We start from the raw sequence: 21,189 nt of genomic DNA, 5'->3' as shown, positions 1-21,189 counted from the left end.
CCAGGGCTCGGTGATCTAGTTTCCCCGCTTCCTACCTTAGAAATAGCTCATCACCATCGTGGTGAGCTCACCCTCCTTCTGAGGGTGGTGCCTCCCCCACCCCCAAGCTAGGAATTTCTGAGGGCACAGCTGGCCTTGAATGATATTCAAATACATTTTTCTTGAGTGAATAGAAAGGAAGGAGAGTGAGGGTGAGGGAAGATTCACCAGGCCCTAATCCGCTGAGTGTCCTTGAGTTTGTTGGCTGAGTTTACCCTTGTTTGTCTTCTAGCCACTGTGTGGCCTTGGGGTAGTTAGGGGGTCAAACTGTGTCTGGACCCCTCCCTCTGCCAGCAGTCAGGGAAAAGGTTAGGTTAGGTAAGGCTCTAAGGCTATAGAGATGGGGTCCAGCTGGGTGCTTCACATCTGAATAGCAAAGGTCTCCCTCCCAACCTCCCCCTCCCCCCCCCACATACACACACTCCATCAGCAGCATCTTCAGAGTCTTTGCCCTGTAGCCTAGAGAAGGGGAAGGTGCCATGTAAAGCAATGGGGACAGGTCAAACCTGGCTGTGCATGCTGGGGTAGAATCCCAGTGCCCCCCCACCCCACCCCCACCCCGCACCAACCCAGAAGTCAGCTTGGAAAGCACCTCTCCTCACCCTCTCCCACCCCTCTGGTGCTGGGCCCTGTGACAGGCAGGGAAACTTGGCTGCTAAGTGTCCCACAGTAGCCAGGCACCCTTGGCTCATGCCTGTAATCCTAGCTACTCAGGAAGCTGAGATCTGAGGATCCCAGTTCAAAGCCAGCCCAGGCAGGAAAGTCCGTGAGACTCTTCAGTAAACCACCAGAAAATCAGAAGTGGAGCTGTGGCTCAAGAGATAGAGTACTTGTCTTGAGCTGAATAGTGAGGTACAGTTCCCAGGCCCCGAGTTCAAGTCCCACAACCGACAAAAAAACAAAAAAGAGTCCCACAATACAAGAGGTTTTTCTTTGTTGTTTTCTTTTTCTTTTATCTTGTTCGTTCATTTATGTGTCTTTGGGAGAAAAAAGAGGGCACAGAAAGGGAGGGACAAAGGGTGAGCAAGTGCATTTTCCACACTATGTGGAAAATGAACTATACAACTTGTGGGTGGGGAATGGGAGGGAAAACTGGGAGAGAATGAGAGAAGGGGTGACATTGTCCAAAAAGAAAAATATTCTTTCCCTGACTTATGTAACTGTAACCCTTCTGTATATCACCTTTATAATAACAACAATAGATAAAAATAAGTGAGTACCCGAGTAGAGAAGTTCTGACATGAAAAATGGCCCCTCCTTGAGCCCATGCCCTGGACCATGACATAGGGGCTACTTTTCCAAGAGGCTAATGTTGTACACGTACAGCCTTCCCAGCCTCCGGTCAGCGTCAGCTGGGAGTGAGCTGGCAATGCAACTTCTCCTGTACCACCCCACCCACCAAAACTGTAACTGGTCTTTTGAGTTTCTCATATGTGCTTTAGGGTTTGGGATTCTTGTTTGCTTGGTTGCTTGTTTTTGAGATGAGAGTTCACTGTGTAGCTCAGCTTGGCCTTAACTCTAAATCCTCCTAGCTCATCCTCACAATTACTGGGATTACAGAGGTGAACAACATGCCCAACCTCCTAATCCTATGTGTGTGTGTGTGTGAGAGAGAGAGAGAGAGAGAGAGAGAGAAAGTATTAGGGATTGAATTTAGGACCGGGTGCTGTCCCCTAGCTTTTTCATTCATGGCTATCACTCAAGTGTGAGCCACAGCTCCACTTTCCACAGCTATGGGCTGGAGGAGAGGTTAATTGGAGATAAGAGTCTCATGGACTTTCCTGGCATCAAACTATAATCCTCAGATCTCAGCCTCCTGAGTAGCTAGGATTACAAGTGAGGGCCACCCACACCCAGCTGATATTCTTTCTTTAAAAATGAAAATGTTAGCCAGGTGCCAGTGGCTCACTTCTGTAATCCTAGCTACTCAGGGAGTTTTGAGATCTAAGGATCCCAGTTCAAAGCCAGCCCAGGCAGGAAAGTCCATGAGACTCTTATTTCCAATAAACCACTCATAAAACTGGAAGTGGCACTGTGGCTCAAGTGGTAGAGCACTAGCCTTGAGCTGAAGAGCTGAGGAACAGCGCCTTAGGCCCAGAGTTCAAGCTCCATGGCCGAGAAAAAAGAAAGAAAGAAAGAGATAGAGAGAGAAAGAGAGAGAGAGAAGAAAGAAAGAAAGGAAGGAAGAAAGAAAGAAAGAAAGAAGGAAGGGAGGGAGGGAGGGAGGGAAGAAGGAAGGAAGGAAGGAAGGAAGGAAGGAAGGAAGGAAGGAAGGAAGGAAGGAAAAGAAGATGTTGTTAGGCACTGGTGGCTATAATCATAGCTACTTAGGAGGCTGAGATCTGAGGATCACAGTTCAAAGCCAGCCCAGGCAGAAAAGTCTCTGAGACTTTTATCTCCAATAAACTACTAAGAAAAAGCCAGAAGTGGCACTGTGGCTCAAGTGGTAGAGTGTTATCTTTGAGCAAAAGAAGCTGAGAGATAGCACTCAGGCCCAGAATTCAAGGCCCAAGAACAGCAAGAGAGAAAAAAAAGAAAAGGAAAGGAAAGAAAGGAAGGAAGGAAGGAAAAAAGGAAGGAAGGAAGGGAGGGAGGGAGGGAGGGAGGGAGGAAGGAAGGAAAGAAGGAAGGAAGGAAGGAAGGAAGGAAGGAAGGAAGGAAGGTAGGAAATGTTGTCACAGCTGGGCACCAATGGCTCACACCTGTAATCCTAGCTTCTCAGGAAGCTGAGATCTGAGGATCAAAGTTCAAAGCCAGTCCATGCAGGACAGTTCATGAGACCCTTATTTCCAATTAATCATCAAAAAGCCAGAATTGGAGCGGTGCCTCAAGTGGTAGAGTGCTAGTCTTAAGACAAAAAAGCTCAGTGACACTTGAGTTCCTTCCCATTTTTGACTAATTGAAATGATGCCACTTGAAATCCCTGTTTTCAATTATTCGGGGTCTAGACCCACACATAGAATTGTACCACATGATAACGAATGCCACCTCATCTTGTCATTCTATTTTTAATTTTCTTCTTTTAAGACAGTCTCACCATATTGCCTACTAGGTACTTCATTCCTGGGTTCAAGCCCCGGGCTAGTGAAAAAAAATGTTGCTGAGTATTGTACTATAAGTACAGTAGTGTGTACTTAGAGTCCCAGGTACTCATGAGGCTGAAGTGTGAGGATTGTGTGAGCCCAGGAATTCAGTGCCAGACTGGGCTATGTAGAAAAATTATGTCTATGAATGAATGAATGAAGTGAAAGTCCTTTTTCTTCTAATTAGCATACATCATATACAGTGGCAGATTTCATGAAACATTTCCCAACCTGTTGACAATGTCTTCCAAGCAATCTGTGTGTTGCTTCATTCTGCTGAACTCCTACCTGGCAAACCAGGACTGGGCCCTGGCTACAGCAGCTGTGTCCAATTTTAAAAATTTCCTTCCCACTGCCCTTCTTCCCTCGGCACTGTCACCTGTCCTGTAAGACTTGGCTCAGGGACCACCTCCTCCACCACCTCCAGCCCATCTCTAGGCTACTAGGACCCAGATAGATGACCATGAGAAGGAAGATCCGTGGGAGACATGGATCATAACCATGCCATGCGCACAGAAAGCCTTCATAAGCAGCTACTGTTCATTCCTGTCTCACCTGGTCTGTCTCCCACCCAACTTCTCTGGTCTCCCTTCTCTGACCTGAGCACTGCTCATTATTTGAGGCTTTTCCTGGCACTGACCTAGGGTCTAATCTAAGGCCTAAGCAAGAAAATGTCAGACAGTCATTTCCAAGTGTTTCTGTCCTCCACCCCCCACCACCCAACCCATCTTCAGTGGCTCGATCTCAGCCTCACCTGCCAAGACCCCAGACTCTAGACCTGTCCAGATCCTTGGTCTGTAGCCTGGCAGCATACCAAGGACAGACAGGCAGTTTAGAGCTCAGCTCTGTAAGAATAAAATGAGATAGGCTAGATGCAGTGGCTCATGTTTGTAATCCTCTAGTGACTTTAGAGGCAGAAATCAGGAGGTTTAAGGTCAGCCTGAACAAAAGGTTCGGGAGACCCCATTTCAACCAATGTCTGAGCCTGATGGTGCATAGCTGTCATCCTAGCCACAGGAGGGAATGTAAATAGGAGAACTGTAGTCTAGGCCAACCCACGCAAAAAGTAAGAACTCATCTAAAAATGACTGAAGCTAAAAGGGCTGGGGACATGGTTCAAGCAGTAGAGTACCTGCCCCATTTCCAGGGTTTCTGGGTTGTGACCCCACTTCAACTGTCCTGTATTTGAAGGAGCAAGCTACACCTCCCTTCCCTCCCTCCCTCACAAAACGAGCTCCTGAGCTGAGGGAGGCTGGTGCTGCACAACTTGAGCCACACCTCCACTTCGGGCTTTTTGCTGCTAATTGGAGATAGAGTCTCTGCACTTTTGTCTGCTGCCCAGGCTGGCTTCCACTCCAATCTCAGCCTCCTAAGCAGCTCGGATTACAGATGTTAGCCACTGGTTCCCAGCTTCCTACAGTTGGGGATTTTTTTTAGCTGTCAATTGGGGTAAAATATTGCTGATATCAAATCTTCCATGTTAACCGTTTCTAAGTGTTTGACACATTCACATGTGTAACTATCACCACCATTCATCCCCAGAACTCGTTCGATTTCCCAAGCTGAAATCCTACACCATTAAACTCCAAGTCCCTAATTCCTCCTCCCCCAGCCTCTAGCAACCACATCCTGCTTTCTGTCCTTCCAGGACTCTTGTGTAAGCAGAGCAATGTAGTGTCTGTCCTCTGTGGAGTCCAGCTCACGGCGCTCAGCATGATGTCCTCAAGTTCATTCATGTTGCATCATGTGGCAGAATTCCTTCCATTTTCTGTTTGTGGCGGGGGGGGGGGGGAGGAGGGAGAGAGCAAAGGAGACAGAGAGAGAGAAAGGGACATGGATACCATTGCTAGAGCTTGAGCTCAGGGACTCACTCCCTGGCTTGACTGTTTCATTCAGGGCTGATACTGTACTACTTGAGCCAGACCTCCAGTTCCGGCTCTGTGCTGGTTAATTGGAAGTAGAGTCTCTTGGGTATGTCTTGTACCTAGGCTGGCATTAACCCATGATCCTCAGATCTCAACCTCCTGAGTAGCTAGGATTTACAGATGTGAGCCACCAGCACCTGGCTCTCTCCCCTCTTTCTATAGCTGAGTGGTGCTCCTCTGTGTATATACCTCCACTGAGGGACTCTCAGGTGCCACTTGAAGACCCCACTTTCAATTATTGGGGGTCTAGACACAGAGATAGAGTTGTTGTAGCACATGATAATGAATGTCACCTCTATTTTTAACTTTCTTCTTTTGAGAAAGAGTCTCACTATGTCGCCTAAGTTGGCACTTAATTCCTGGATTCAAGTGATCCTCTTGCTGCAGCCCCCTGAGCTCAAGGACTACAGGCATAAAATCACTACACCTGCTCTGGTTTCTTAAAAATTGGTTTGTTTATTGGGTTTTGTTTTGTTGTTTTTTGAGACAGGATCTCACTCTGTGGTCCAGGCTGGCCTCAAACTCACAACTATTCTGCTGTCATCTCCTAAGTGCTGGTATTACAGGCATGTGCCACCATACCCAGGTCCTATTTTTGTTGGTGGTGGTGGTTGTGGGGCTTGAACTCTGGGCCTGGGCACTGTCCAAAAGCTCTTCAGCTCAAGGCGGGTGCTCTACCACTTGAGCCACAGTGCCACTTCCCCCAAGTCCTAAATTTAATATTTTGAGGAATCTCTATACTATTCTCCATAGAAGATGTGCCATTTTGCATTCCCACCAATAATGCCCAAGGGTTACAGTTGATATTTCTCTGTTTTGTTTTATTGATAGAGATATCTTGTCAAGTGGAAGGCAGTGTTGGTGATTTAATACTAATCTGCTTGACATTCTTTATTATTCTCACTCTGTGCTGGGCATTATGAAGGCTCTAGAGAGTGAGAAGGCCACGCTGACTGTATAGAACAGACTAGTGTTTAGATGGGTCCATCAGCAGTAGGAGTTACATAGATGAGCAACCTTCCAGGAGGCAGATGAGGAACACTATGGTGGCCTGTTGGGACATTTGCCCTGCCACAGAGCCTTCTCAGTCAGAGTGCAGTTAGCTTTTTGTCTGTAAAGGGTCACACAGTGTATTGTTTAGGCCATACAGATCTCTGTCCTAATTAATGTGCAAATGAGTGAGTAGCTGTATTCCAATAAAATGTATTTATAGGCACTAAAATTGAGTGCCATCATCTTCCCATTATGTAATACCATTCTTTATTTGACTTGTTCTCAACCATTTAAAAATGTCACAACCACTCCTAGTTTGCAGATTTGGCCACAGGCTGTAGTTTACCAAACTCTGCTCTGGCATCGACAGTGGTGGCCCTGGGAAAACCAGTGGCCTCGCTTGGCTCACAGCTTCAACAGTGAGCCGGGAGGACACTAGCCAGTCCACCTGGCTCTGTGGCCCTGTTGGAAGCAGAGGGAAGTCCCTGGGTACCTGCTAATGGTGATTTGGGGCCAGAGGTGAAGAATAAGAGAGGCTGCATTAAGTCTGGGACAAACCATCCTGCTTCCACTGGTCTTGCTGTTTCCCAAAACAGTTCCAGGGCTTTCTCCAGGAAGAAGGGTCCTGAACAGGAGGACCTGGAAGTCCTGGCTTGGGGCAGGGGGGGAGGGGTCCCTTGCCCTGCAAGAGGAGAAGATTGGGGCTTCACCCCCTCCATAGGGTGAACCAGCATCACAGGTCAGCAGGGCACAGACCGCACAGCTGGCAACGGGGGCCCAGATCTGGGATTGAATTCCAGTCACCCTGGGCCTGTGGGTGTCACCAACTTTCTCACCTTAGAGCATTGCCAGAGCCCCTAGAGCTGAGGTGGACCACTAGATTAAACCATCTGTACGTAGACCTCAGAAGTAAATAAGCACCCAGTCAAGAGACACTACCATCATCTCATTCAATCTGACCAGCTCACCATGTAAATACTGCTTTGTCTCCATTGTATGACTGAGAACCAAGCTCAGGAGGGTTAAGCAACCAGCCCTAGGGCACACAGCAATGGCTGGGTGGAGCTGTATTCTAGAAAGCCAAGCCACAGCCTCTCAAAGAACTACCCTCTTATCCTCCAGCCTGGGCCCTCTCCACAGGAGGCAGCAGCCCCAGGCCCAGGGCAGACCCTACCAGATAGAACCTGGACCTGCCTCCTCCAAGAAGGCCCCCGTCTGCTCACAGCCTACCTTTCACTCCCAAAGAGCCACATGCCAACTCTTGTATACCACGATGCCAGATGAGGATGATATTTTGGGGATGCAGCCTCTGCTTAGAAGAGAACCCGTAACCAGGTGCACAGAGCAAGCACTTGGGACTTACCCAAGCTGCAAAAGTGAGTTCCAATTGGGTGCTGGTGGCTCATGCCTGTAATCCTAGCTATTCAGGAGGATGAGATCTGAGTATTGTGGTCTCAAGCCAGACTGGGCAGGAAAGTCTATGAGACTTTTATCTCCAATGAACTAGCAAAAAGCCAGAAGTAGGGATGTGGCTCTCATGGTAGAGCACCAGCCTCAAGTAGAAAGTCAATCAAGAGTGTGGTACCCTGAGCTGAAGTTTCAGTATCAGCTCACACACACACACACACACACACACACACACACACACACACAGATCTCCATTTGTTGTGGGACTTTGGGCAAGTCAAAGCTGCTCTCTAGGCCTCAGTTTCCCCATCTGTACACTGAGGTGGGCTTCTCTCCATTTCTCAGACCTGTGGACCTGTGGAGGGAGGGTCCTCCATTCACAACAAGGGCTTCTGCCCCTATCCCTCAAACCTGCTTAACCTCCCAGTGACAACACAGGAGCTTACATTTCTACCCAGGGCAGCTGCTCTCCATGCCAGCCACACCCCTCCCCCACTCTCACCATGGGCTCTGGGTGGGTGAGGGCTTGTCCTGGACCAGGGCTCAGAAAAAGCATTCCATCTTGCGCTGTGGCTAGAGACACCTCTTTCTCCACACCCAGCCACCAAGACCACCAAATAATCCTGTACCGTGGAAAGCAGTGGACATACCTGATCTCTGCCCAGGGCCTGAAATTGACTTAAAGCCAGGTTCTATAAGCCATCCCAAACCTCCAGAGGCCCAACTCAACTTCTCTAACAGGGTTACTGTCCATGGACAGACAGGGAGGCGAGCTTCCATGTAGAGAACTCACTGGCTTAGCATAGTGAATGAGACCACGAATGAACCCTTTAGTCCCATTCAGTCACTTCATCTTTGTTTGTTTTGTTTTGGGGGCCAATACTGTGGTTTGAACTCAGGGCCTCATGCTCTCACTTGGCTTTTCTGAACTAGGTTGGTGCTCTACCACTTGAGTCATACCTGGTCAAGTTTTCCTGGTCAACTAGAAATGACAGTTTTGTGGACTTTCCTATCTGGGCTGTCTTCAGACCATGATCCTCAGGTCTCAGGCTCCGGAGAAGCTAGGATTGTAGGCAGGAGCCACCAGCATAGGGCTGATCCAGTCACTTCGCTAGTGAGGAAACTGTAAGCTAGAGAAGGTGGGAAAAGTTGCTTGAGACTATGTAACAATGGAGTGAGTGGCAGGACTTGGGTAAGGCTGTCAATCAACAAGTAGTTATTGAGCACCTGCTGCATGCGGTGCTGTTCTTAGCCATGGGGATGTAGTGGTGCACAAGCAGACCTGGCCCCTGTTCTTATGGCCCTTCGTCTTTGTTCCCAGCCAGCATCCAGATCCTCACCCCTGTCCTGGGCCTTTCCCCACAACAGCAAACCAGACCCTCCCGCACCCCCCTACACACACACACACACACATACCAACAGGAGGCCCTGCTCAGAGCCTCCAGCAGGCCAGTAAGCAGCACTGGTAACAGGCTGGCTTACAGAGCTGATTTGAGTCTTGTGTACTTTCCACTCCTTCCCGAGCACGGTTGGAGATTAATTATTAATGCTGAAATAATTGGCACTCATTAATGTGCCAGTCATCCACGGGGGAGCGGGGCCCCGCATTAACCAATTCATGGCTCAGTGATTGATTAATTAAAGCCGAGCTTTTATGAGACACCCTCGGGTGACAAACTGTACTCTCCCAAGGGTGGAATACAAGAGCAGGAAGAGATGCTTTCTTCAGGGTGCCAAAGAGGAACGAGGAAGTGGCACTGGCTTTTCTGGGTGCCTGGGCCCCAGGTGTCACCATTTAGATTGGCACTGCCTCAGCCCCTTGCAGCAGGCAGCAGCAGCAGCTCCTGTGTGAGGCTGAGCTTTGCCATGGAGCACTAGGGTAAGCAAATTACAGGCTTTTGAAAAAATGCGATTACATGAATCACCTGTGGGCCATGGATGCTCTTAAAAGCAAGAAAAATAACAGAGGTGTGGTCAGCAGTGCTAAGCTTCAGGCTCAGCCTCTCCCAGGGCCTGCTGGCTCCCCCTGTCTCAGTTTGTTCCACTGGGGGAATGGGTAAGTAGAGTCAGCTTCTCACCCTGCATTCGCTTAAGAAGTGTGCGTTCTACTCTAGTCTCCACAGGGTAGGTAGCACAGTGCACAACACAGACTTCCACACCCCTGAAATCAGGCCTGCAGCCTCTGAGGAGGGGGGAAATACAGGTATGTAACCATCGCTATGGGAAGCAGCCCAGGAAAGGAGTTCCAAGAGCCCAGGAGTCACCCAGAGGCCTGCAGGGCGAACCACAGAGGGGGAAAAGAAGATGTTCAAGAAAAGGAGGGCTTTAGGGAGGGGAAGGGCGGAGGGGAGGGCAGTGAGGAACTATGTGTGGACCAGAGCCCAAGGATGCAGGAGGTGGGGAGAGGCCCCCTGTTAACTAGGAGGAGAGGGAGCAGCCTGAGGTCTTGGGGAGCCTGGCACTGCATGCAGGGGTGGCAGGGTCACTTAGAGCACCTTGAGGAAGGGAATGTTTTAGAAAATCCTTTCCTGAGATCTTCTGCAGAGCTAGCCTGGGGCAGGAACTTGGCCATTCTGGCCCCTTCCAAACATTCTCCAATGATGTGTCTCAGAGGCACCCCAGGAGTAAAGTTGCATTCCAAGAAACAGGTTTCAAAGCTGGACACTGGTGGCTCACACCCGTAGTCCTGGCTACTCATGAGTCTGAGATCTGAGGAGGAAGGTTCAAAGTCAGCCCCAGCAGGAAAGTCCTTGAGACTCTGATCCCTAATTCACCACCAGAAAACTAGCAGTGGAGCTGCAGCTGAAAGTGGTAGAGCACTAGCCTTGAGCAAAAAAGAACTCAGGGAAGCACCCAGGCGCCAAGTTCAAGCCCCACAATGAACAGGAGGAAAGAAAGAAAGAAAGAAAGAAAGAAAGAAAGAGAAAGAAAGAAAGAAAGAAAGAAAGAAAGAAAGAAAGAAGAAGGAAGGAAGGAAGGAAAGAAGGAAGGAAGGAAGGAAGGAAGGAAGAAAGAAGGGAGGGAGGGAGGAAGGAAGGGAGGGAGGGAGGAGGGAGGGAAGGAAGGAAGGAAAGAAGGAAGGAAGGAGAAAGAAAGGAAGGAAGAAGAAAGAGAGAGAAAAGAAAAGAAGAAACAGATTTCTGTGACCTCAAGCAAGGGCTGAAGTCCTGCTGGTGTTATAAAGGATCATAGACCCCTCTCTGAAGATCAGGCCTGCACATGTGCACGCGCACGTGTGCGCGCACACACACACACACACACACACAAGGGAAGTTAGGAAGGAGCCTCAGAGCAGCAGTGATGTGTCACCACACTAAACACTGAGTCCTAGCAGTCTGAAAAGTAGATAGTAGCCCTCATGACCACCCTAGGAGAGGGAGATGGCACTCAGAAAGTCCAGCACAGAGCCAAGCAATGGCACAGAGGCTGACAACCCCAGACAGCCACCTGGGCCTGGATAACCTTCCCACCAGTCAGTGGAACTCTCCTAGCTGCCTTGAAAGCAGGCTGAGGACCCTGAGAGTTCCAGAGCTGTTTCCACCAGGACAGAGCCCCTGGGGGATAAGGATGGCCTCCAGTGTCACACACTTGGATCCCAATAGTGGCCAAAAAGAGTCTCCCTCCCCTGGGGACTCTGGGGCTCGACTTCTGCTCGACCCACAGGCCCCACAGTTAAGTGGCGTGGGGACAGCGCTGTGGATTCAGCTACACACCCAACACAGCTCTTGTTCTATACAAGAGCTAAATATAGCCCTCCCCAAAGACCTGCCCTCACCTCATTCCTGAGATGGTAGAGTGGACTCCAGGAGCAGGTGAGGAAAGAGAGGGTGGAAAGACAAAAAGACAGACACTAGCAGCCTGAGGTGCCTTCTACCAGCACCCCTTTCTACCTCTGCATCCAACACAGGCAGCATTGCCCCCAGGAGACAGCAGGGGTGTTAGAAGAACCCTGGAATGGGGGTGATCAGAAGTTCCTTCTGTCCTCTGTCTGTCTGCTCTGTTCCCTGTCCCTCCAGCCCCAGCATGATTTTTACTAGAGTCCCAAATCTTCCTGAAACTCCACCTGAAAATGGGGCCAGAGTACCTGTTCTCAGAACCCCTGTCATATTCCCTAAGGCCTGTGGTGACCCTGACTGATCTCTGAGCCTGCTCACCAGGTGGGTGAGCCTCAAGTGATGCCATGGAAACCAAGTAGGATGGAGAAAGAGCCACAGATCCACTTCCAGCTTTCACGTAGTTAAAACATCCCATGGACTTTCCTCCCTGGGCTGGCTTTGAACTGCAATCCTCAGATCTTAGCTTCTTGAGTGGCTAGGATGACAGGCCTGAGTCAATGAGGTCAAGCTTTTTTTTTTCCAGTCTGATGATTGAATTCAGAGTCTCCTTGCTTGCTGAGCTAGTGCTTTCCTACTTTAGCCACGCCCCTTGAACAGCCATAAGGCTTTGAATAAGATGCTCACTCAGAGGAAGGGTAGGGCTCTGTCCAGACATCTAGTCCCCTCTTTACAATGACAACAAGGAACCATCCAGAGGCTGATCCTTTTCTGAGCACTCATAGCACCCCTCAGGCAGACAATGTCATTGACTCTGAAGGGCAGACCAACCTGGAGTCACATGGCCAGGCTGATGGACTCCTAGCCCAAGCTCCCAGTGCAAGTACTGAGTACTGGTGAGGGTTTCTCAGGCCACCTCATCCACGCCACAGAGTAAAAGGCAACCTGTTCCCACTCTGACCCTGGCAGGCAGCCCCAGCCCTTCAACTGTCCCATAGTCAAATAGAGAAACAGTTCAATGCCCAGATAACACAGATACCCAAGGTTGGAGCCAAGGGTAGAGTAGGGAGCCAGATACCTCCAAATGAACATCAGGGAAGCTGAGCCTCCCTTCACCCCTTCTGGGTCTCTGAGTGACTCTGAAAATAAGTGCCTAGGGGGAAATTCTCACTCTGTTACTCATGAGCTATGCCATCTCCTGGGATTGTCTTTCAGGCTCTGGCCTCAGGATTCTCATCCATAAAACGGGGTTAATAATAACCTATTTTCTTCCACACACACACACCCAGGTTGTTATGAGAACTAAACTAAGATGATGCATGAATATCACACAATAGCAGGCATCCAAGAAATGTTTGCAAAGTGACTACGTGACCAGATGAAATCCTTCCACTTTGTGAGTGTGTGTGCGTGTGCGCGTGAGCACGCATGTGTGCATGCACAAGCTAGTAATGAGGCTTGAACTTAGGGCTTTGTGCTGTCCCTTAGATTTTATTTTTCTCAAAGCTGGCACTCTACCACTTGAGCTACATCTTCACTCCTGGCTTATTGGAGGTTAATTGGATATAAGAGTGTCACAGACATCCTGTCTGGGCTAGCTTTAAACCTTGATCCTCAGATTTCAGCCTCTTGAGTAGCTATAGGATTAAAGGCATGAGCCAGCAGTGCCCAGCTTAAAACCTTTCCACTTTGAAAGTGCTCAGGCTTTGAGTCTGCACAAGCATCATGGTTATGTCACATCCCATTTAAGGCACCTAGACAGGACACAGAATGGGGCCTGTGACCACCCAGCTGGCACCTGCCAGGTCTGAGGGTGATTGCAGATTCTACCTGCAAACAGGTGCATGAATTAAAAATGTAGCTGGAGCTGGGGGCAGGTGGCTCACACCTATAGTCCTAGCTACTCAGAAGGCTGAGATCTGAGAATTGGAGTTCAAAGCCAGCCCAGGTAGGAAAGACTGTTGTCTCCAATTAACCACCAAAAAGCCAGAAGTGGAGCTGTGGCTCAAATGGTAGAGCACTCACCTTGAGCAAAAAGCTCAGAGACAATGCCCAGACCCTGAGTTCAAGCCCTAAGATGGGCACAATAGCTAGCTAGCTATCATGATAGATAGATAGATAGATAGATAGATAGATAGATAGATAGATAGATAAAATGTACTTGGATTAACTGATAAAGTACACAGCAGGCTCATCACCTGCATGAGAAGAAAATGGAAATGACAAGATGTCACACAGCCAACCATACTACCACATCCTACAAACAGCCAGTCACTGCTCCACACAGGGTCTCACATCACACAACGTTACATTCTCAGAGATGGCAAACACACAGCCAACTGCATGCCCACCACCATAGTCTCAACTCCACACAGCTCAGCACACACCGTTACAGCTACAGTCACTGAACAGCATGGCTCTATACCTCACCATTCCCTGTCCACAGCCTGACCCCATACCCCACCCCTACCTCACACAGCCCATGCCCACACTCCTCTCACACCTAGGCCTCACCCCAGCAGACCCTGGTAACATGCACAGCCTTTTTTCCCTCTGGTGAAGAGGGGGGTTCTCCCGTGCCCTCCTCATTCTCATAGGTCCTAATCAGGCCTTGAGCTTTATGAAGCCACTGAGGATCCGAGCATGTGTGGAGTCAGCTGGGACTGAGCCCCGCACAGCAGCCCTCTGGCCTGGCCATGTGTAGGATCAGCAGCCTTCTTGCTTTGCCCATCCCACTGATCCCAGGTGGTTCAGGGGTGTCTATGAGAAGTAATAGCCTAGAAGCCACCAGAAAAAGAAAAAAAAAAAGAGGGTGTCAGAGGCACTGGGCCTGCAGACAGAGTGCCTGGCTTGTCTCTGGGCCTGGCCTTGTGGGGAAAGATGCAGGCAAGAGCAGCAGGAAGATAGGATGGAGCGCTGAGAAGAAAATGAGAGAAGCTTTGACCACATAACGCACATAAAGTTAAGCAGGTCCCAGAGTAGGGCTGCAGTGCTCAGCTCATGGGGCCTCTCAGCCCCCACAGGTACATGTGCCAACATACGGCAACAGATGCACTCAGGGACCATGGCTGGATCGTGCCATTCTCTGAGCTTGTGACTTCACAGTACCTGGCCCCTCCTGGGGCTACTGCTGATCGCCTGGGAGCATGCAGGGCAATGGAGCCAACCAATGCTCCCTAGCCAAACAGCAGGGCTCCTCTGGCAACTCACACTGCCCACCTGGCGGTAGCCTGCAAAGTATTCTAAGGCCTATAGAGCAACTCTGGGCTGTAAAGAGGGCCTGGAGTCACCAGCAGCTGGGCCAACCCACACATAGTAGGAGGGGCAGCTAGGTCATGACTTATTCCCCAAAGCAGCCAGGCCATTTCTGTCATTATGTCATTTTCCTTCTTACCCATGAACTTGCGTATTTCCCACAGATCAACAATCCCTCCTCCCCCAATAAGTTGAGCTGCCTTAGCAGCAGCTCTCTGGACTAGATGAGGAATGGAACAGGTAGAACCCACAGGATACCTCCTGCCCCCAGCTGACGGTGTAAAGTGAGAAATGGCCCTAGAGCTGTCTGGCCTCCCTTGGTTCCCCATTGTTACCTTACTGGGGTAAGATACTCTCTTGGCCTGCACCTTCAAATATCCTGCAAGTTTATGGAAAGACCACATGGGATGGAGCACACCTGGGTCTACAGTCCTCCAAGGGAAGCAAGCAGGCTAGCCTGTGGTACTGGGGCTTAAATGTGCAGTCTCTATCCTGGCTGGGTGACTAGAGGAGGCTCCTGGACTCTGCGCTTCAGTTTCCACGTCTTTAGAAAATGTTCTGTAAAGCACGGGGACAGTGGGGGGACCCTGTGGTTACAGGACTGAATAGGTCTCTAAGTCACACCTCAGGTGACAACTGACTACTACTAACACATCACCTCCTTCCACATTTTACCCTCCTAGGAAAGGATAATTAACATCCTGATGGCATCGACTGCTGTCCTCCTACCTCAAGATCTGAAACCCCTCTGGGTCACCAGTACCAGAGGTGAGCACACAAGCCAGGGGACTTCACCTTCCACGTTGTATACTTCCTCCCAGGGAAGAGGGCTTAGCCAGCACTTTCGGATGGTAATAGATGCGGCCTTGGGGAAACATAATTAGTCTTGGGACTCGAAGGGTAAACAAATGTGTAATTCATGAATTTGCTAATTGTCCTTCATTTTGATCTTCTGCCATCTCTCCTAGCTTGTGAGTGACATCCATCTCATGGCAAGGACTCAGAGTGTTCCGGGGGTGAACCATGGGGGCTGCTGGCGTCGAAGCTGGACACCTGCACCAACCCTCTCCCAGCTGCCCACCTCCAGCCCAGGCCCACTGTCCCAGACATCACAGGAGGCAGGAAGCCCATGGCACTCAATCTTTTATTTTCTTAAACTGTACACAAACGTAAAATACTTTAACAGCCAGTCTATGGGGAAATTGTTTGGTTTTAAATTATTATGAAACAGAACCTAAAGGGAGCTTTATTAAATAAACATAAAGATGAGGATTTAAGGATACACACCTGCGTTCTACCATAGTCATTTTTACTCTACCTTCTGGGTGTGTGAGGATAGAAAAGACACATCAAACTGAATAAAACAAAATCCATTTATACCCTGAAACGTTGGCAGACCACTCACGGGATTGTTCAGAACATTTACCTCATAGAAGATGGCCTCACCATCTAATAAAAATTAAAACTGATCTGTTGGCCTCTTTGGTTCCAAAATTATGTATAATACATTTAACTGTATTCATTTTTTTTGCTGCTATAAAAATAACTTCTTTTTTCAAATGGCAGTTTCTGACTAATCATGCAACTAAATCAGTGCAAACATTAAAAGCAATCATTCGCTTAAAAAAGAAGCAAAGGATTTCATTTCAAGTATAAAAAAATATAAAAAGAGTCGTACGAGTCCAGTTTCGTCTAGTGTGGGTCAACCCTGTAAATTGCATAGTTCATGTGGCACTTGAACATGTAGAGGGAGAAGCCAAGTCAGGGCTGTTCCCAGGGCCACTTCTGGACACACGAGATCGGCAAGTGCTATAACATGTGCGTTCAGGCAGGTCTGCAAGTGCTAGGCGAGATGGGTGGGCAGGCAGGCAGGTAAGTGGGCGCAGGGGCCATGTCCAGTGGCCACAGCCCACCCACATGGGCAACTTCTGCAAAGCAGTTGAAGGCCTTCCCCATCTCAGTTAAACGGCTCCCCCTCCTCATCCTCCGTGGAGGATCTCTCCCCCAGCATTTCCAAAATGCCCCCACCCCACCACCGCCTCCTCCGGGCTCATCCCCTTGTCTGGTGGTCATCCCTACCCCTCTTCCAACCAGCCCCAGAGCAACGTTCCCAGCAAAGGGCACCGACCAACCACCACTGTTTTCTTTTTCTTCTCACTTGAAACAATTCAGATTTTCATTTTAAAGGTCATACCTGATATAAAAAAAAGTCTCTTTTCAGTTCTACAATTGGTATGAATGACTTGTCAACTATTGGAGGTGAGTTAAAGCATCAAATTAAGACCCCTCTCCTCTCCCCTACACACACACACACACACACACACACACACACACACACACACACACACACACACACACACACACACACACACACACACACACACACCCATGTCAGGAACCCAAGTGATAGTCAAAGAGTCATTGCTCCGGCTCCATGGTGTCTGACAGGTCAAGTCCCTCCGGAGCAGACTTCCCTCTCTGAGGGCTCAGAAGCACAGCTCCCCTGGCTTGGCAGTGTAGAGAATGCCAAGTGCGGGAGTGAACGCACACCACTGCACTAGGAGCTGCTGAGGAGGGGCAGGCCTGGTACAAATCAGAGGGCACTGAGCCCTGGCCTGCCCAGCTCCCCACTCTGCTTTCCTCTCAGTCAGTGGCTTGTACTCCCGCTCTCTCTCTCTCTCTCTTTCTCTCTCTCTCTCTCTCTCTCTGTCTCTTGTCTTTGTGCTTTTATATGTGCTCAGAAGGCGCGATTCAGAGTGGCCAGGCCAGCTGGTGGGAATGGAGGCTGCTCACCCCATTCTCTCCAACTGACAGGCCTTAGTAGCTAAGATGCCATTTGTCACCATATCCATTTGCTGGTATCCTGGAGGCTGCGGTGGAGGTGGTGGGGCGGGTCTGGCTGTGCATGTCTATGTGTGCATTTGAGCCTCTCATGTCAATCGAGGAGGTTCTCCCTCTGGGTTTGACTGGTTGATCTATGGAAGAGAAGAAAATTCTTTCAAGCCTCACCCTAGTACTCTGCAACCCAACAGCAGCACCACGCTCAGCCCGCTTTCACCTCCTGTTCCCACAGGGGCCAGAAGGAGCCCAATGGGACTGACCTCCACCCTGCAGCTGCCAGGCCCCCAGCCGCTACTGTCAGGCGCAGCCGCACTCCTCCACGATCATGTTGGGCACGTCCCGCTTGACAATGTTGTATTCATCATCGAAGTAGAGCATGGACATAGAGCTCAGCTTGGTGGGGATGCAGCAGGAGTTCACAGGCCCAGGGTTCAGGCCACGCATGCGGTACTGATTCACCACAGCTGTGTGGAAGGAGGAGGCTGAGCCAGGGACCCCCGCCAGGTAGGCTGGGCAGCTGCCCTCACAGTAGTTCCCATAGTAGCCGGTGGGTGCAATGATCCAGTCGTTCCAGCCAATGAGCCGGAAGTCAATGAAGAACTGTTGCCTGCAACAGAGGCTGGTCCGGCCATCGCACTCCAGGCCTCGCTTGCGAATGCGGTGCCTGCTGTCACCCAGCCGAGCCTGCACCACCACAAAGGGCCGGTGTGACTCCTCCCCAGGGTCGACAAACACGGGCACCACGGCCAGCTCCTGGCAGCTGTCACACTGCACATCCAGGTTGAGGCGCCGCTCGCCACGCTCAAACAGGGCCTGTATGGCCTCAGTGAGGGGGAAGGTGTGCCAGCCACTGCGCTTAAGGTCCACCTTCTTCTCTACCACGTTCCACCTGTCACCATGGCCCTGTTCCTGAAAGTACACTTTGACCCGCACCTTCCGCCGGCTGCCCTTGTCCAGAACATAGGGCAGGAGCTTCAGGTAAAGCCACAGGCTGGCCTGCACCACAAACAGGTTCTGATTGCCTTCATTGGAGACGAAGAAGTAGAGGCGGACCCGGGAGGAGGCGAGGCCATCTGCAGAGAAGAGGAAGAACAGGCCGAGTTAATTCCAGAAGAACACGAGGCAATGGGGAATGGACTTCGCTGCCTGATGCTGGAATGCAAACTCACCACAGCTGGAAAACGTTACTGACCAGAAATACCGTTCCTGGGGCCCCGGCCTCTGCCTGTAACCTGGGACAGGCAGAGAGAGAATCGCTGCTCATTGAGAAATCCAGCTCAGGGTGGAGTTGGAAGGGTCCAGGCCTATAAAATCCTGCCTCACCTCACCAAGGCCAGAGCTCCCTGGAGACAGGCTGTCAGGCCTCAAAGCTCAACAGAGCAACTTGTCAGGAGGCCAAGATCTTAACAAGTTGTTATGGGTATCTGTGAAATCTGGAAAACAAAACCAGGATCGTAGGGGAGGATTTTGATTTGGGGGTTGGTTGTTTTAAGTAGTGCTTTTTTTTTTTTTTTTTGGTTAACTTAGGGCATTGCAAAATCGAGCTAAACCACCTACTGCCTCTTTCCAGTGTTTACCTAAGCATGATCTGATCCAACCCGCCGTGGAACCTCCACTGCAAACAAGCAAGCACTGCTCAGATTTCTGACATAGGAATATGGGCTCTGCAGGCTGTAAGGTGCAGCCCTTGTTTTCAAGTAGTTCCAAGGAACAGTATACTCCAGCTTGTGACTCAAGGTCCAATCCTTTGACAAGACCCAGGCTCCCCATTCATGACACGTTCAGAATCTCCAAAGAAAAAGGGGTCTGGCCTGTTAAGTTTTCTCAATAATTCGTTTCAATAAGAAGAGTAGCTATGCCAGACAAGAGATGACACCCCTCTTATCCTACATTTGAATGACCCCTCTGACAAGCTCTACTTTTTTCCCTTTCTTCCTTTTTCCCCCCCAGAAATAAGGCAATTCTGTGGACATGACTGATTCTGTCAAACCTCCCACCATGTCCCCCCAGGCCCCTCCTCTGCCTGTGCGGCTCCTCTAATAACACTGACATCTGACTTTGAAATGGGGGTAACTGTAGCCTTAAAAGCTGGTCTTGGACGAGCCGCCTGTGACCTGAATCTGTTATTTATAAGTCAAAGAGCTGGCTCCGTGAAACCGACCAGAAATATAACAGCCCCCGCTGTCATTTTGTGCCACCGGGACCAAAAGGCCTCTTCGCCCTTCCAGAATCACATTTCTACCCTGGGCCCAAAGCACCTTTTAATCCAAGCCCTCTAATTGCATGTTGAGCGTTCCCTGACTCCAGCGGACAGCTAAAACGGCAATGCATTTCTTTCTAAGCACAAACCAGCCCTGATTGTCTCTGCTTTTCTCCACACTCGGCCATGCAAAACTTTTCATCCCTTTTCATCCTCAGGCGGCACCAGCACGGTCTGTCTGCTGCTTTGGGGAGCGTGGGGGGTGGGAGGGCATTTGCAGTCAGGGGCCCAACTGGTCTCCTCCCAGGCTCCCTGTTTGCCCCCCACTCTGACTGCACCGGGGCTTCCCCCTCTGTGACTTTCTCTGCAGTCCCCTCTGCACAAATGGGGCCGAGCTCCAGGCACAAAAGCCAGCCTGGCTCATTCAAGTCCTGAAAAGGACAGCGGAGTCTAAAGCACTAACAGAATTTCGGCACAAGCACATTTTCCTCCTTCTTTTAAACTTCCCAAAGATTTTTCTCTCGCTGATTTTTTTTCCCTTAATATTTAGACAGCGGAAGAGATTTGCGATGTAGGGCCAGGGGGGAAAATTCCAGAAAGGAATCCTACTCTTTGTTAACTAGAACTCTGCGGCTCGATTGGAGGGCTGCTGCTGCTGCTGCTGCCAGGGCAAGCCGAAAGGCTGTCCCCTAGCCGCGTCTTTGCGTAAATGATGGACCTGTTGAGAAGCTGCCTTCCGCCGATGCCGGTGCCCACACAATCGGAAGAGAGGTTGCCTAGCTCTCCCCAGCGAGGCTTCAGCAATCCTGGCAAGCCCACGCCGCCCGGTGATGGAAGCGGCCCTGGGGGCCTCTCACACAGGCGCACGCACTCACACACACACACACACACTCACACACGCACACACACACTCCTCCGGCCCACGTACATCAACAAGCACACACATCTCCATCCACACTGCTATGCCTACACTCTGATCGTGGGAAACAAAAACATTAAGCAATCACCAAGCAAGTGCCCGCAGAGCCAGGGCCGCGCGCATCTGCCGGGAGGGGGCCGCGCGCCCAGAGGTGCTGGGGCCCGATTCCGAGGAGCAGGGGCGCCGGGCAGGGTGCTCCAAGGCGGCGGGGATACGGGCTCAGGAAGGTCCGGGGCCTGAGGAAAGCCACCGCAACCCTGCGGAGCGCGCGGGGACACGGCGGGACAGCCTGGCCGAGAGTCCAGGTTGCCCCCGGGGCGCGCGGGCTGCGGCAGCCAAAGCTGGCAAGGAGAGCGAGCGAGGAGGAGGGAGAGAGGGAGGGAGCACCGGCCGCGGCTGGCAGTCCCAGGGCCGGACCCACCTGTCTCCGCAAAGCTGATGATTTCGGAGACGCGCTCCTGGCCGTCGGCGCCCGGGCTAGCGTGGCCGTCGAGGTGCGGGATCTCCACGCGGCCGTCCTCGCGCACCTTGCCCGCGTGCAGCTTGCGCAGGGCCGTGACCATGGCGGCCTTAGGCACGGCGTGCGTGATGTTGGGCCGGCCCCGCAACTGCAGGCGGTTCAAGATGTGCCGCTTCACAGCCTCCAGGAAGTCGCCGTCCACCCGGCCCAGCTCCTCCGGCCGCCGGAAGCCGCCGCCGCACGACGTACAGGTGTCCTGCGATCCAGCCGGGGCTCCCGGCGGCGGGGGCGGCG

General features: G+C 50.8%; 1 protein-coding gene across 1 annotated transcript; it reads right to left on the bottom strand.

The window, feature by feature from the left end:
* Positions 1 to 16,530: 16,530 nt before the first annotated feature.
* Positions 16,531 to 21,187, bottom strand: Inhbb (inhibin, beta B; the record flags this gene model as incomplete). Its single annotated transcript, XM_013020669.1, has 3 exons — positions 16,531 to 17,450; positions 17,577 to 18,389; positions 20,857 to 21,187. Coding segments are annotated over 2 exons (1,107 nt in total), but the record flags the coding sequence as incomplete, so codon positions are not given.
* Between the last annotated feature and the right edge of the window lie 2 nt (positions 21,188 to 21,189).

The sequence above is a fragment of the Dipodomys ordii genome, unplaced genomic scaffold, assembly GCF_000151885.1.
Source record: "Dipodomys ordii isolate 6190 unplaced genomic scaffold, Dord_2.0 Scaffold52, whole genome shotgun sequence".
NCBI classification, from domain to species: Eukaryota; Metazoa; Chordata; class Mammalia; order Rodentia; family Heteromyidae; genus Dipodomys; species Dipodomys ordii.
Note: the sequence above shows the minus strand (reverse complement) of the source record. Positions and strands in the feature narration are given on the sequence as shown.